At 52.6% G+C, this 16908-nt stretch overlaps 1 protein-coding gene across 5 annotated transcripts in view; it reads right to left on the reverse strand.

Moving 5' to 3' along the window:
• Nucleotides 1-16908, reverse strand: part of Gsn (gelsolin) — a 51335-nt gene continuing 34427 nt past the window's right edge. For all 5 annotated transcript variants that reach the window (XM_055600357.1, XM_055600356.1, XM_055600359.1 and 2 more), the window contains 13 exons: nt 14899-15048; nt 13904-13993; nt 12237-12369; nt 11054-11142; nt 10695-10910; nt 8525-8658; nt 5873-5963; nt 4755-4925; nt 4282-4456; nt 3437-3561; nt 3158-3235; nt 1342-1402; nt 1-437 (listed from right to left, as the gene is read on the reverse strand). In XM_055600357.1, coding sequence (XP_055456332.1) covers nt 268-437; nt 1342-1402; nt 3158-3235; nt 3437-3561; nt 4282-4456; nt 4755-4925; nt 5873-5963; nt 8525-8658; nt 10695-10910; nt 11054-11142; nt 12237-12369; nt 13904-13993; nt 14899-15048 — 1683 coding nt within the window. In that variant the 3' untranslated portion in view covers nt 1-267. The remainder of the gene's footprint in view (nt 438-1341; nt 1403-3157; nt 3236-3436; nt 3562-4281; nt 4457-4754; nt 4926-5872; nt 5964-8524; nt 8659-10694; nt 10911-11053; nt 11143-12236; nt 12370-13903; nt 13994-14898; nt 15049-16908) is intronic.

A 16908-nucleotide genomic window follows, 5' to 3' on the forward strand; every position in this document is an offset into this window, starting at 1 on the left:
CTGGGGAGAACACCCTTCAGAAAGCTTTTATTGAATTCAATTTCCAAAGCATGGATACTTGAAGCAATTTTGTAAAGACCCTGAATTTTCCCAGGGCTGGTTTTGGCTACTGTAAAAAAAAACAAACAAAAACAAAAAACCAAAACAAAACAAAGCAAAAAAACCACGCACACACACCATAGTTTTCCCGCTTGCCATGTGATCTCTTTGGAAGACAGACAGTCCTCAAAGGCACTGAGTGGTGACTTCGGTGGCTCTGGCCCTCACTCAGGCAGCCAGCTCAGCCAGGGCCCTGTCCAGGGGGTCCACCGACCAGTAACTGTCATCCCAGCCGAGGAACCAGCCCACGAAGGATGGAGGCTCGAAGCCTTGCCTCACGATGGTGATGGGGGTCCGCCGGTCCCGGTTAGCTGGGTCCGTCTCAATGTACCGCTTAGCTGTAGACACACGAGGAAAAGGAGACCAGGAGCTCTCAGTGCCCTCTCAGGGAGGAAGTAGGGGTTGCCAGAGACTAAGCTCTCAGCCCTACTGACCATCACAATGGCTTACAGGCAAAGACTCTATGTGGATTTCCCCCAAACAGGAAGAACTTCCTGTTCTGAAATTCCTGCTTCACAAAGCTCTCAGCCCTTCCCTGTGTGTATCGTTCCCCTGGTGATTAAAAGATATTAAATAAAGAGACTGTTCTTATATTCCCAGCCTCTAGATTAGCTTCCAGGATTCTGCCTTCCTACCTGGGGACCCTAACAAGGGATTCACTGGGCATGCTGGGTATTGGCTCCCCTCTGTTCCTTTCCCTGGTAAGCCCTCTGGCATTCTGAAGGGACACTTTGATCTCCTCACACCTGCTTTCGCTCACACCTGTCCCTCAGGTATGCTAACCCTCAAAGCCTTGTCCTCAGCTTGGGGGCAGTGGGAACTCCAAGGGACTGTATCTTTTGCTCTTTGAGGCATGCCTTGAAGGTGATGGTGAGATTTCATCTCCCTTCCACGTCCCAGTGGCTTTACCACAATCACCAGAGTCAACTGACCTGGGCTGAAAGTTCTTTATGAATCAATTGTCTCAGGTAATCACAAAAAGCAATTGGGACATCACCCTGAGCAGAGCTCTAGAAGGTCAGACTATGAGCAGGAGGTCCCATCCCATGGATGCTATTAGACAGCATCAGAAGCTGTTGCCACCTACCCACAGCCAAAGACCCCATGTCCACCACAGCCACACCCACCCACCACAGCCAAAGACCCACCTCACCCACAGGCAAAGACCCGACCAACAGCCAAAGACCCACCCCCAGCTACAGTCAAAGACCCCACTCCCACCCTAGAGCTTTGGGTCCTCACCAGAGGTCAAGGCTTCAGTCTTTTCCTCTTCCTGTGAGTCCTTTCCAACCCAGACAAAGACCTGGAGGTGAGATGTGAAATGAAAATCACATGAGAGGTGCTGGTGACAGTCACTACCAGATAAAGAACAAGGGTAGAGGTGAGTCCTGTGAGAAATAGACAAAACTCCACAACTAACAGCCGTTACACAGCAACTGGATGGGCATGAGACAAAGGCCGCACGGTGGTGACCTACAAACCCGCTTGCTGTTAACACGTGCTGGCCTGTCATAGCACTGTCTTCTGGTTTAGTTGTCAACGCTGTCAGGACAGTCTGGGTTTCCAACTTTCCTGAAACACTGGAGGATCTGGAAGCTGGGCCACCACCTTCATCCCCTGGATGAAGCCGAAAAGTGTGCCGATTTGGTGGGTATGTCCAGTTTGCCTCAGGCTACATATTCCTCACACCAGGCTGCTCACTCATAATCATTGCAATACAGGGGCGGGGTGTGGATCCATTCAACAAATGAGTGGACGGATGTTCTGAAGCCTTCGTCCGACAAATACGCAGGAAGGCTACCCATCTCTGCGTCCTAACTGACACCTGTCTAAAGTTTGTAATACAAAGCCCAGGTCAAGAGCTAGAGAAATAGCTCAGAGGTTAAAAGCACTGGCTGCCCTTCCAGAGGTCCTGAGTTCAATTCCCAGCAACCACATGGTGGTTCACGATCGTCTATAATGAGATCTCTATAATGAGATCTGGCGCCCTCTTCTGGCCTGCAGGCAGAACGCTATATACTAATAAATCTTTAAAAAAAACAAAAAAATAAAAAGCCCAGGTCACTGTGAGCCTTATAGTAAATTTGGTCACACATAAAGACCTCTGCTGATTTTTACACACTGTCTGTTTTCTTTACCTTTTTTGTGTATGTATGTGTGCATACTTGTGGCACAGTGCACACGTGAAGGTTGGTGGACAACCTTGGGGGTGGGTCCTCACCTTACACTGTGTTTGAGGTAGGATCTTCTTGTTCATCGTGATGTAACCAGGCAGGCTCACCCATGAACTCCTGGGAAGTCTCCTGTCTCCCATTCCCCCATTCCCCTCTTGCCTCGGGAACATGGTGTTACAGGTACGCCTTTCTCGGCTTTTCCTCGTGCTCTGAAGACCTGAACTCATATGCTCATGCGTGTATGGCCAGTTTATCCACTGGGCCATCTCCCCAGCTCTGCATCTATTTTTATGTGTCTCTCAAGCTAATCATATTCAAGAGCAATTGCCATTTCTCAGCGGCATTCAATTTTATCAAATGCTTTAGACAAGAAAATGCCAGGCTCAATGGCTTTTCCTTATCTACCAACAAGCTCCTTACAGAACCAACAAGCCCTCTGAGTTGGGGCCAACCCTGTGTTCCTTTGGTTTGTCTCAGGATTCCCAGAACTTAGCATTTTGCCTGGAAGACCGTGATGCTAAGAAACACTGGCCTAGGACTGCCAAGGATAGGCATAAACAGGTGACATCACCAATGGCTGTCAATGATGACAGCCAATGGTTCAGGCTACAAACACATGCTCTCAACTGAGCTGCTCCCAAAGCTGCCCCATGGGAGAAAGACGTGGGCCTTTGTGTTCAGCCATCCTACAGCCTGAAGGATGCTGGGAGCAGGCACCTGATAAAAGAGTTATTGAGCTCATACTCCCGTGGGAATAGACCCAGAGGGAAGCAGAGGCCGATGTGACATCCTTCATTAGTGCTGAATGAATGAATGGCTCATCTTGGAGCTAAGTGCCCAGATTCTCCCTCTACCCTCGCCCTCCCCACCTCTTCTTCACTCACCTGGTCCCAGGTGTCCAGGAGCATGACGTCATCAGTAGCCAGGTCTTCCTGCATAAGCTCGCCAGGAACCTCTTCGATCTGGGAAGGGTCAAAGGAGGTCAAGGAAGAAGATTCAGCCCCCATTGGTACCCGGGATGAGTTCAAAGGGCTGGTCTTGCCTCCGGGGACCATCCCCCTGCACCGGGCCATCAGACCGTTTCTTCAGGCCCTGAGGTTCACTGACCCCGAAAGCCACCTCCTTCTCTAGGCACAAGCTGAAGGTGTCACCTCCAGACTCACCACAAAGCGTCCGATCCTGTTGGAGCAGGCAAAGAGACGAGGAGGGTGGGCGTCCATCTTCTTGTCCTTCAGCCTTGGGGACGTGCGGTAGGCAGTCTTCCCGCCCAGAGCCTCCCAGAAGCCATCTGTGAGGGGAGATCACACTGGCTGTCAAGGGAAACCATGGCCCTCCATGAGCACATCCCACCAGACCCCAGATTAAACTGTGGCCAAATCCAGTTTAATTTGGCTGCTCCCCACTTTAAGATCCTGGAGGGCTCCAGACAGCACCTAAATCCATACATTTTCCAAGTCCAATTTCCATATTCTTTCTACAGTACCTGCTCCGTCTATGCATGTTCTGTCTCTCTGTGGCCATTTCTATAGAAAATTTATCACAACTGAAGACACACCTTCCTCGTGTCCATTCATTGCCACCAGCCACATTTCAAGTACCCAAATTCCACAGCGACCATCAGTCACCCAACTGGGGCTGACAGACACAGAACACCCATCCTAACGGAATTGTCTGTGGGACAAAGAGGCTCCATGCAGGCCAAGCTGTACTTCACTGCTTCCGTGAGACACCAAGAAAATGGGGGATGGGTTCTGAGTATCAGCACAAAAGAGGGCTGAGGCCTGGAGCTGTGGCCTTCCTTTCCCGGTCTCCCTCACAAGACTTCCTGGGAAATAGTTATCATCCCCCCCCCGAGGCCCTCTTGGACCATCCACTCCAAGTTCTCCTTTCTTCAGGAGACATGGGATTACCCTGTCGCTGGCCACCACCCTCATTCTGTCAACACACCGGAGAAGGGTGTGGAGATGGAACCCCAGGCAGGGGGAAGTGATGGGTCCCCGGCTCTTACCTGGTTCCCTGCCCTCCTCCACCTGCACTGGCTGGGCTTGCAGCACCCTCAGCAGCTCCTGGGCCCCGGTCTTCTCCGCCTCACTGGCTCCTGCACCCACCCACAGGTAGGCAGCCGAGGGGGTTTTCAGCACAAAGGCGTCGTTGGAGTTCAGAGCACCAGCCTTAGGCATCACCTGGAGGCGGGGGGAGGGGGGGGAGACAGGCAGCACTCAATCCATCAGGAAACAGACCAAACAGCCCAGCCCTTCTCCTGCCAGCCAGGAGACCCTGCAGGCCCTGCAGCGGGACAAACTTCTGTAATGGAAACTGTGTAAGGAACCCTAAGGGGCAAGGAGCTGTCAGAGCAGGGAGCCCTGAAAATCTGCTTCCTTCTCCATCCAGGCCCACCTCCCGGGCCTCTGGAGGCCTACTCATTGGGCCTAGAAGACTTCAGGAGGGAAATCCTGCCTGTGTTCTGGGACCTGGCATTACCTCAACCGCCCTGGTGGCTCCAGAGCTGCTGGCTCGAACTTGGAAGAGGCGGGTGCTGGCAGGGGTTGTCTGCCCACCATCTCGGGAGGTGCCACCCTTGTAGATGATCATGGGCTTCCCGCCAAACAAGCTCATGAGGTGTGCAGGTTCCTTGCCTTGGACCACTCGGCTCTGGCAGTGAGAGAGGAGAAAGTCAGCTTTTTTCCTTTCCCTTCCTTCCTTCCTTCCTTCCTCTCTTTTTTTTGGGGGGGTGGAATGCATTCCCTCCAGGAAGGCCACCACACTGTGTCTGACTGTCAGGGAGCACCGTGCAAGAAGCACCTGGAGTCCACAGCACCAGGGTACCGAGATGGTGTCACTGCCAAGGTTCCCTGGGTCCTGTTTCCCCACCCTTTGCCTCTGGGAAGCCTTGCCCTGCAGCCTCTGAGTCTGGTCCAAGAACCAGGAAAGCCCAAGTTTGCAAATATGACCTTAAAAGGAAGGACAGATTGCCTGAGCACATGCTTGAATGCTGACGTCAGTCCGAGGCATGGGAAGAGCCTTTCAGGTCTAGAGGCATGACTACAGCCCATGCAGCCCCGACTCCCAGCTCTGTCCCTAGCCTGTCTTCTCACTTGGATCTAAACACAGCACATGGATTTCCCTCTTAAACGTGCCCTGCAGGGATCAATTGTCATCCCCCGTAGGACAGCCGAGGGAGAGTACGGAGACACTGCCCAGAAAGGACAGTGTCTACATATCTGGATGCAGACATTAAGTCCAGCGCATAGAATCCCTGCATAAATATTTATTGCATAGGTAGGTGAGTAGACAGACAGACGGATAGAGGTGTATGGGTGGGGGAATGGATGAGTAGGTAGGTGGGTTAGAGTGGATGGATGGATGGATAGATGGATGGATGTGTAGGAGGGTAGATGGATGAAGAGATGAAGGGATGGATGGAGGGAGGGATGGATGGATAAATGTGTGGATGTCTAGGAGGGTGGATGGATTGATGGACGGACGGACAGACGGATGAGTGGGCAGATGCATGGAAGAATGGATGGATAAGGACACAGCTAAGTGAGCAGACAGACATGGCCCTGGCTGAAGCCCTAAGGGACACTGCTGTGACTCACCTGGACAGGAGTTCCTCCCAGTTCCTCATCTAGCTGGGCAGTTAGGATGGCCGACGCAGCAACTTCGTCCTGGGTAGACTGGGCACCCTGCCTAAAGGAGGGAAAGAGACTCAGCTCTAGTTTCCAGAGAGCTCAGGACTTCTTCCCTGCCCTGGGCTCTAGTAACCTGTGAGCCTCCTTGTTGCAGAGATGGAAGTGAGAGGGAGAAGTACAGGAGCTGTGGGGAGAACCAGAGACAATGGCCTAGCCAAGCTGTCCACTCCTAGTATAGCACATTGTCTGCTTACTTAGGTCCTGGTACACTGGGCAGACTTTCTTGTCCTAAATGTGCCTGCAGGGGAACTCCCTGGATCGCTTGATGGACACACAAGAGAGAGTACCGAGACTCAAATGCAAAGTATACAAAAGCAGCCAGGGCATTTCCCTGTACACAGACATGGGTCAGAAACAGCAGGTATGATGTGGGAAAGGCATCAGTCGGTTAGCCTCGTGGGGTATGTGCCCGGATGTTCACTGAGAGAGGAGAGAGGAGAGTTAGGGAGACTCAGGGTCCTTGTGCCTCCCGCTTCTTGCCAAGGCTGGGCTTGTACTGCTATACCTGGCACACACCATATGTCAAAAAGCCCTATAAGAATTCTGTATCATATGTTGAACTTAGTGGTACAGGCCTGAAGTTTTAGCTGCTTGGGGAGTTGAGGCAGAAGGAGAGCAAATTCAAGGCCAGTGTGGGCAAATTAGTGAGCCTACGTCTCAAAACAAAAGGTAAAAAAGTACTGAGCTTATTTCCAGACCAGTGGTGGAGGCTAGCCTCATATGTACCAGGCTCTGGGTTCAAACCCCAGCATCCTCATATCTCTGCAATAATGATGTGTGCATTATCTAGTTTAAAAATACATATGCTTTCAGCCGGGAGGTGGTGGCACGTGCCAGAGGCAGGAGGATCTCTGTGAGTTTGAGCCCAGCTTTTTTCTGCAGAGTGAGTTCCAGACAGCCAGGGCTACACAGAAAAAAACCCTGCCTCAAAACAAAACACAAACAAACAAAAACTCAAAAAACCAACCAAAACAAACAAAAGGCAAATGCTTTCAAAAGTATGGGGATGTCAAAGAGTCTGTGTATGAGATTCCTGAGCATCTCTCTTCAGGGGTCTATGGTCATGAAGGAAAAGGACAGGCTGTGCCACAGACCCGGGAAGACCGAGGGGTCACAAGGAAGAAATCCCTTGTGGGGTCCTCGGCCCTAGAGCTGTCCCATGGAGTCTTGGGTTAGGGTGTGGGCCAGAAGAAGACATGGGAACAAAGATTTGGTGACACTGGAGTACACACAGACAAGTACACAGCCCTTCATCAGCTGGCCCACAGCTGCTCGGGGTGTGGGAGAAGCAGGTGGGGCCGCGCATGCGTGAGAACCGGCCAGATAACTGGTTGGGTTTTTTGTTTTGGTGTTGCAACTTTTCAGTGGGTCTAAATGAAAATTTTAACAAAGAAGAAATTCAACAGCTATTATTCAGACAAAAGTCTGAAACTGTCTAGTAACGGAGACACCATTTTCATTTATTGTTTGTTTTTCAGTGCTAGGGGAGGGACCCAGAGACGCCAGCCTCAGCATGCATGCTCTGCCACTGAGCCACACCCCTGACCCCAAAGGCAAATTCAAAGTCTGTAAGATACCCCTTCAGAAACTATTACAGTGACAAACAGTCTTGAGTTGAACAAGGAAGTTGGATGAAGCGGATGCAGGCAAACGGGGACCCCCGAGTGTAGCTGGCAGGAATACCGGAATATGAAAGGCTCCAAGCACTAGCTAGAGAAGCTGGGGCCATCTATCAAAGTGACGGGTCCATCGACTCTCTGAGTCTAGCAATCCACTTCTGGGAACCCACCACGGAGTTTCCTGTAAGCACCCACCTGTTGGCTGACAGTTACTAGTCTTCATGATGCCGTGGACTAACACCCACGTAGGCATGGGTGTGGGCACATGCCAATAAACCACGGTGTAGCAACTCAAAGGAACGGCACGGCTGTTAGGCACACACAACCCACAGCAGGAAGCTGTCAACTCCAGGAAGCTAGCTTCCAAAAAGCCAGCTACAGGGCAATGCACTTAGCCTCTGATTACGATACATAGTCTTTCCAGTCATTTATGCAAAAAGAAGAAATAAGAAATTCCTCAACCGGTCAAGAGGAAAGGGTGGGGCTTGGTGGATGAGTCACCTGGGCAGGGGTACCAGGAAAAGTTGAAAAGGTCAAGATGACACCTTTGGACTCTGCTTTGGGTTTGGAGCAATGTGATTATATATATATATATATATATCACTACATAAAGTGCAGGATAATTTGTAAGAGTTAACAGCGGAAGCCTCTGGAAGGATGAACTTGTATGAGGACTAGGCACTACCTGCCAGGAGCTTGCTGGGTTGGTGTGTCTGTCCCTGGACTGGGCGTGTCATACGCTAATGACAAGGAGCTCAGAGTTGTGAGTCTGGCTGTGAATGGGTCCCAGCAGGGTGTGGCTGCCCCAACTCAGGCCTCTACACTCCAGACGCCATCCCTCCAATCAACTCACTCCCCTTCGTCACTGTAGCCAGGTCACCATAGCCAGGCACAGCCAGGGCCCCCCATGCTTCCCCGGCAGACAGCCCAGCCCCCTCACCAGTTGTAGATGATCTGTCCCTGGCGGCCCCCATGGCGGTAGTTGTACAGAATGATGTAGCTGTCCCCTCCATAGAACTGCCCGTATGTGGCAGGGTCCACCGGAACCTTGTTGGAACCTTCGATTCTCCAGATCTGCAGGGGTAGAGCTGAGGTCAGACACCCAGCACGCAGAGCTGCCGAGAGGCAAGGCAGAGATATGACCCCAGGGTTCCTGCTCTGGTTCTTCCTAGCACATCTGGCCAGCAGCTCTGTGGTCCTGGCTGAAAGACTCCTCAAGATAGCTCTAGCTTAGAAGATTGAGCCAGGCCTGAGGCAAACCTAAGCCCCATTCTCCAGGAGGTCATAGGACTTCCAGCAACTTCCCCTCTCAGAGCCTCTGTTTTCTCACCTGAAAAGTGGTGGTGACAACAGTTAGGGGAACTCCTTCAAGCCTTAAATGCTGGTCAAGAAGATGGCAGGATGCCCTGTACCACGAGCTGGCTCTCTCAGGCTCAGCTGCTATTAATAGGATTGGCATTATATCACCGAGCTTTCCATTCTCCCCATGGTAACGGAATCACTAGGATTTGATGGGCCGCCTCATCTGTCAGGGCCATGGTTGGCCTCAGAATGACCCCAGCAGGCGGATCTCTACGGGGAACTCTGGCGACGTCTGGTGGTAAAGTGGAGGCACTGAGCCCTATAACACGCAGTCTTGACTGTGATGGGTCATTTTACAAGTGAGAAAGTCAGGCTCAGAGAGTCAGGCTAAATGGCCACAGCGGATCGGCCAGGCTCAACTCTGTCTGCTAAATGCTTTTGCTGCCTCCTCCTCACACCCTACAGGAATGAAAGAACAGCACCCACGCCAGCAATGGCAATGGTTGCTTTACCTCTTAGGGAAACAATGGACACTGGCCTGGAATGGACTTTGGGCCTTAAGCATCTACGAACACACCTCCACCCACACCCAGTCCCAGGTGTCTCATCTTCTCTCCCCTAAATCTCCCCTCCCCGATGTTCCAGCTCATGTTTCTGCCTCCTGCCTATTTTTGTGGTAGGTTTTTAAAGCACAGGACCAAATCTGTCATACATGTACTAAAAACAAAAGAAAAAATAAAAGCCCAAAATACGTTATTACTGCTCTACCCCATGAATGGCACTCATGGTCCCTCCTGAGGATGCCACCAGCACCATCCTCCTCAAACAGCAGGTCCTGCCTGGAATGTGGCCCGACTCCCCGGCAGCAAACTCCTACCCCTACTGTGATACCCAATCCCAGCCACCCCATTCCAACTGCCCTTCCCGCGTTCCCACAAAATCCCCTGGGCTTTCCTTCAATTCTGGGAATAACAGATTTCAAGGCTCTGCTGTGGTTGTGGTCACCTCCCCTCCCATCCAGGCACTGCTAGGGAAGAGTATGGGGTCTGGGAGCCTGGCACACAATAGATACTCATACTCAGGGAAATGTTTGTTGCCAAAAAAGAAACAAAAGAGTGAAAATGAAAAGACTCTCACCCACCACAACTGTGGGGGGAAAAATCCCTTGAGAAAAACACCCTCAGGAAGGTAGAGGGCGGGGCATGAGTGGCAGCCCAGGCACAGCCACACCATAACAAGTACTTAGAAACTGCCTTTGTTAGAAAGCACTGGCTCCTGCCTGGGCCCCCAGGAGAACTGAAGCCGGGAGGACATCTCGGCCTCCATTTTGCTTGGGTCTCCCTCGAGGGGGCGTGTGGCTCATCTATCTCACCTGCCTTCAAGAATAAAGGCACAAAGATGAGTCATTGTCCTGAACGCACACTCACTCTCGAGGGGCTGGTCACCTCCAGTGATGGTGAGTACCCAAGAGGGCGGGGCAGCACCCCAGAGTGCAGCTGGCCTCTCCATACTTCCTTCTGAACCAGATCTGAGATGACTAACCAGGCCATGCTTGGCTCAAGACTGCTCATTTATGCACACCTCCAGCCCCAACTCTCCCTGTTTAAACCTAAAGCTCACATGTGTTTCGTGAGGATGGACTTGGGGGTCTTGAGGCCCCTTTTCTTGCTCTTCCTAATGTGGCTACACTAATAAGCTCTGCGTCTGCCCTTCACCCTTCTCTAGCTGCAGTAACGCCACAGTGACCGACCCTGGCTTGTGGAATCTGGTGGAGCCAGGCCCTAGCTCTAGGACTGTGGCTCCAATACCTGTTTCTGGCCAGTGCCATCATCATCCATGCCATGCTGAGCGGCCATGGCGGTGGAGGTGTGTAGTGTGGCAGCATCGAAAGGCACGCGCTCCACGTTGGCAATGTGGCTGGAGAGGTAGGCCAGGCCGGGGCCATCTGTCTGGTCTGGGTCCCGCCAGTTCTTAAAGAACTGCTTGAAGAGCGGGGTCTCGCCACCCTCTGGGAGGACTGAAACCTGGGAAGGAAGGAGGGGGATAAGATGAGGCAATGCTGCCTCGAAGGAGCCTCAGGTCCACGTCCAGTCCCTAAGGAGGACGGGGCACCCTCTCCATCCCTTACCCCCACCGAACGTCCCTTTTCCTGGCCTCAGACCCTCACCTGGGTCTGCCTGGGGTACTGCATCTTGGAGATGAAGTCAGAGGCTGTTTTAAGGGCCGCCTTCCGCTCCTCCATGTTAGCCTGCTTGCCTGCCGGAAGTCAGAGAAATGACGCAAGGTTAGCAGCCAGAGGTCCCAGAAAGGGGCAGCCAACTCACCTCCTTACTCTCCTGGGACTTAAGACAACAGCCAGGGACCATCACCCCTAAGAGCTGAGGGCTCCTAGTTTGAAGAGACACCCCCTCTGGGGTCCTGGCCAATAACAGCACCATGACAACCATCGTAGCCAATTTACTGAGAACAGATTTGGTGCTAAACCTACACAGAGATCATTCCACTTATTCCACATGCGGCCTTAAATCACGGAGGTCATGGCCGCCTTGTTCCCCCTCATATATAAGGAAACGGTGTCTCAGAGAGGTTGTAGGAGTTAGCATACCGAATCGGTAGACACCCAGGCTGAACACTGCACAGAAGCCTCCTTCCAAGGCAATGTGGTCCTCCCTATCCACAGGATAACCTCTGCTCTGGCCCATGAGAGCCTCAAATAGTCAGGTGAGGCCCTGGCCGGTGCATGACCACATTCCTCGGATGGCCAGCCCAGGTTCAGGGGCCTCTCAAGTTCTGGCTGTCTTCACCCACTGCCTCCCTCCTCCTCCCAGCCCCAGTCTCAATGTCTGAGGAAGCACTGGGGGTCTTCTCAGATGTCTCTGGGCTCTCAGAAACAACCGGGCCCAAAAGTCTCACAGGAGCCACCCACCCACCAAGACTTCCCTGGTGCCTCCTGGAACAATCACCTTCACAAAAGGCCCCACACTCAGTGGAGAGTTCCATGACTCATGATAACATACTGCTTAACCCTCTTCAGCATGCTGAGGTCCAGCAAGTACTGAACCCACAGAGCTCCATCTTTCATACACACACACACACACACACACACACACACACACACACACACACGGTGTCAATTCACTTCTCAGAAAACTGATCTTGTAAATATTCATTTGAGTGCAAACAGGGACTCAAGCCCAGCAAGGGTCTAAGATCATACAATGAGTCAACTGCCAAACCAGGCAATCACTTAGGATCCTGATTGCCTTCACTGTCCCAGCACTCTGCTCTTCCTGGGACTGGGATCCTGGAAGCCTCTGGTGGCAGGTGGAACCTAGGTCCCTGCCCCATACCTTTCCAGACAAAGATTTTCCCGTCTTTGCCATGGTCCAGGATAAAGCAGTCCTCGGATCTCAGGGCGCCCTGGGCGAAGGGGTTCTCATCAGCCACGAGGGAGACTGACATGCTACCTGCACCATTGGAGACCTGTGGGGACCGAGAAGGGGGCGTGTGAGCACCCAGGCAGGCAGAGGGGCAGAGCAACACCCACCCACCCAGCTCTGCAGCACAGCCGAGCCTGCTTTTGCTTTTCACCTAGCATGGACACTGCACCCGGGATAGGAAGGTGGGGGAATGAAGGAGAGGGGGCAGGAGCTTGGGTTCGGATATGTAGCTTACAGTTGGTGCTAGCCTAGCATACACAAAGCCTGGGGCTCTATTCTCCCAGCACCACATAAACCAGCTGTGGCAGTACACAGCTGTATTCCTAGAACTCAGGAGGCAGAGGAGGGGATCAGAAATTCATCCTCAGCCACCCAGTGAGTTGAAAGCCAGCCTGGAGTTCATGAGACCTTGTCTTACTAAAAGTGTAGGGTCACTGGGAGTGGTGGCACATGCTCTTAACCCCAGCACTCAGGAGGTAGAGGCAGGTGGGTCTCTGAGTTCAAGGCCAGCCTGGTCAACAAATCGAGTCTTGGACAGCCAGGGCTACACAGAGAAAACCTGTCTCAAAAAACCAAAACCAAAACAAAGAAACAAAAACAGAAAGTGTGGGGCCTCTGAGAAGATACAGAGTTTGCTGAAAAGCTTTTGAAATCATGAATAATGAAAAGAAGAATGGCAAGAGCTAAATGTGATGTGCTGTCCTGGAGTGTGCTTGGAAAGAACTTGAGAGAATCAGAATAATGTGTATGATTGATTGGCAGCACTGGCCAGTCTCTGTCACTTAGCTGACAACGTCTCCTTACATCAGGATGCTAAGGAGAAGCAGGATGACAGCATACGGACTATCTGCAATATTCCTGTAAATCTAAGAAGTTCTAATATAAAGAGTTCATTCAACTTAAAACACGAGGTGTCCACTAGCCAAATCTCACAAGACTGACTCTGGGTAAGCAGAGGCTTCTGGATCCCCAATGAGGGAGATTTGGGAGCTGGGGACTGCCACACAGCCAAAGCCATGAGCCTCAGGGAGGGGGAGGGCTGGCACCTGCCCGGTGCGCACAAGCCAAGGCCTGGAACGGCCCCACCAGCACTGAAAGGTAGACCCAAATACACACAAGGAAGACGTCATCAGAAATGTCAGCACCCTTGCCTGGTTCTGCAGTGCAGTGTTTTCCTGAGATACTCTTTCATCCCCTCACCCCAGTGAAGACTCCCAGAAATCCTACAAAATTCTACAGAGATGACCCCTGGCTAGGCACAGTGGTGCACACCTGTAATCCTAGGACTGAGACAGGAGGATCAAGGCTAGCTGGGACTGTAGAGTAAGTGAAGATCCTGTCCAACAAGTAACAGTAACAGAACCAAAATCCAACCGAAACCAAAATAACAGCAAGTTTGCTTCTTCTGCAGAGAAGGAGTAGGGAGCCAAGTACTTCATGTTCAGCTGAGTTCAGCTTTTATCTCCCTGCCTTCAGGAAAACAGCAAACACACTGGGGCCTGGGACATCAGGGCAGCTGAGCTGGGGCTCCTGCCTCGCAGCCTGACCCTGTACAGAGACCGCACCCCTGGGCTCACCTTGTACAGCTTGGCCAGCTTTCGATTGGCTGCGTCCTCCTTGGCTGTGTCCTCGGTACCTGCAGGCAGAGCAGGTTTGGGGCCCAGCACCTGGAGGAAGTGTCAAGGTGGGGGTGGAAGGGTGGCCATGAGCATGGAGACTTCCGAGAGAGCGCCCCAAGAGGCCCGGCTACATGGACAGCCATGCCCATGCCCCCCCATGGAACCTGCCTAGCCCTGGCATCTTGAATCTATTCCTTCTGAGAAAAAGCCCTTCCCTTCCTGTGCCCCTCCTCCAGCCTGAACCTTCCCTCAGTCATCTACTTTGCATCTGAGCCAACTGCATCTGTCAAAACTGGAACCTCAACCGTCATGACTTCATAGCTCTGCTCCGCTCCATCCCAGCTACTAGCCCTGGTGCCTGGGATCTTTTTCTTTTCTCCCATAAAATCCCTTTGTAAAAATCAGAATTAAGTGGCCCCTGCAAGTAGGAGCAAGGCGGCACAGAGCAGACATTCTGCCCCTTCTTTTTCCCAGGGAGCCTTGCTCTCTGCTGGTAGATCCTCAAAGCCAGGTAGCTGGGCTGACGAGCCCATCATACCATTAACTAAAGGAGCCGTAAATGAACAGGCGTGTCAGAAGAGGACATGGACAGCCAGGTCTCAGTTGTTTCTGCTAGTCCTTAAGAAATGTCGGAAGAACCTTTTTCCTAGCCTGCTCCTCTGGAAGACTTGGTCCTCCTTGCCTGTGTGCTCCCAGCATGCCTCACACCCCAGGATTCCAGATCTCAGGGAAGTTACAGCTGCAGGCGGGGAGCTATCTTTCCATTCCCTAAGTGCTCAGGCTAGGTAGAAGACAACAAAAGGTCTTGAAGGGCAGGGAAGGACCTTAATAAATAAATAAGTCTTCATAAAGGAGGCAGGAGTAGCCTGCTCCAAGTCCCCGACTCCCCGTCCACACGCACGCGCGCGCGCGCGCGCACACACACACACACACACACATAGCCCCACAGACACCTGGAGCATGGCTTCTGGCTCTCCACCCTCTTCGGACACGTGTACTTGAGCACGGCCACTCCTCTCGTTGTCCCGGATGCCCTTGGACACCTGCGTGGCCTTCAGCCTTTCAAATTTGTTGCTGCTGGAGCCACACCACTGATAGATATTCTGTAAGAAGGACAGAGACCCCAGGAAGTCAGAGCCCAAGCTTTGCACAAGGCGGCTGCCTGTCAGGATGGCATCATGCAGACAGCAGCTGTGTACCAGGCCCCCTTGGCCTGGGCTTGCCCGGGTGAGGGCTGGCAGAGCACACACACCCAGTGGAAGGATCTCTGCCTTTGAGGATCCTGCCATGTACAGCAGCTAGCTTGCTGGCTGCTATGGCTTTGCGTGTGACTTGTTCCTCTGAAGTCCCTGTTGAAGTGTAGTGGCATTGTGGCAGTGCTCGGAGGACAGGCCTTTGTGATTATCGAGATTAACTTCTTTTTTTTTTTTTTTTATGGGTTCAGTTTTTCCTACTGCAGTGCAGGCCACCTCTGTATCTCGACTGTTTTACATTGGCTCTTTTGTAAAGCAGCCAGTCAGTGTCTAGACAGCCACCGCCACACCTCTCGCTCCCCAGCCTGTGAGCCTAAGAACAATGGTTACTTAAAAGTTAGGTCATCTCTGAGCATCTGTTATAGCGACCCCTGCTGGTGCGAAGCAACCCTGCATGCACCATTTGCTCCCGGCCCCAGAGCGTTCCCGACCTACACTCCGCCTGTCTGCTCAGCTTTATTTTCAACTTAACAAAACCTAGAGTCATGTGGGAGGCAGGAACCTCACTGAGAAACTGCCCAAATCACAGGTGGCCTGTGGCCAGGTTCTGTGAATGACTGCCTTGACTGCTGACTGTGGGAGGACCCAGCCCACTGTGGGCGGGGACTTCCCTAGGCAGGCGGGTAAGCTGTACTCCTCCGGTTTCTACTTCGGTTCCTACTTGAGCTCCTGTCCTGATTCCCTCAGTGGTGGATGACATGGAAGCGTGAGCTGAACCAAACCCATTCACCTCTCAGTCGCTTCTGGTCACGGCGATTAACGCGGCAACAGAAAGGAAGCTAGAACACCTTGTGAGCCAGCAACGCCACTCTAAGCTACACATCCATTGGAACTGCATATACACGGCCGCCAAAAGACCTACGCTAGAAGGTTCGGAGCAGCCCAAGCCAGAGCCACCCGGGAGCCCTTCACAACGCCAATAATGAAGAAGTAGCTGAGTCCCCATAGAGCCGACTCCTCACAGCGAGGGGTGGGCGTGCTGCGCCAAAATGCAACATTACAGCAGACTCTCGGAAGTGCAAGGCTGAAAAGAACTTGACACAAGGGAGGAAGGGCTCCTGCGCAGAACTCCAGAAACGTGCAAAAGCGAAGTCGATCCTGTAGAGAGAGTTCCGACGGCTGCCTCCCCGGGGGCAAAGGGACCGGCAGAAAACACCAATGCTTGCAGGGAGCTTCGATGCTTTGTTTCTTGATCTGCAGTTGGCAGTTCGACGGGTACATTCACCGGGTGAAACCCACAGAACGGTAGCTGGGACTGTAACGAGGCATGCCATTTTGTTTCAGCAAGAAACTAAGCTGAGGCTGAACGGGCAGCTCAGCAGTCAGAGCACTGGCTGCTCCTGCAGAGGGCCTGCCTGGGTTCCACTCCGAGCACCCACGCAGCAGCGCACAGCCAGCCAGTCCGAGGGGAGCCGGCTCCCTCTTCCAGTCTCTGGAGGCCCGGATGGTGCGCGCGCACACACACACACACACACACACACACACCCACACATCCTCACACGTACCTCGTGCTCATACGCACAGAAGTTTTAGGGTGCAACGCCTGGCTACGAGCGAGCATTTGCAGGTTTGTGCTCACGTGGACCTATGAGGCTAGGGAGGAAGCACCACGCATTTACCCGTCAGTGGTCCTGGGGGTGTGTACCACACACATTGCCATACACCAAGTACACAGGCAACCAATGATGCCATGTCATACGCTGTGGGTCC

The sequence above is a fragment of the Psammomys obesus genome, unplaced genomic scaffold, assembly GCF_907164565.1.
Source record: "Psammomys obesus unplaced genomic scaffold, mPsaObe1.curated_primary_1811, whole genome shotgun sequence".
In the NCBI taxonomy this organism is placed as follows: Eukaryota; Metazoa; Chordata; class Mammalia; order Rodentia; family Muridae; genus Psammomys; species Psammomys obesus.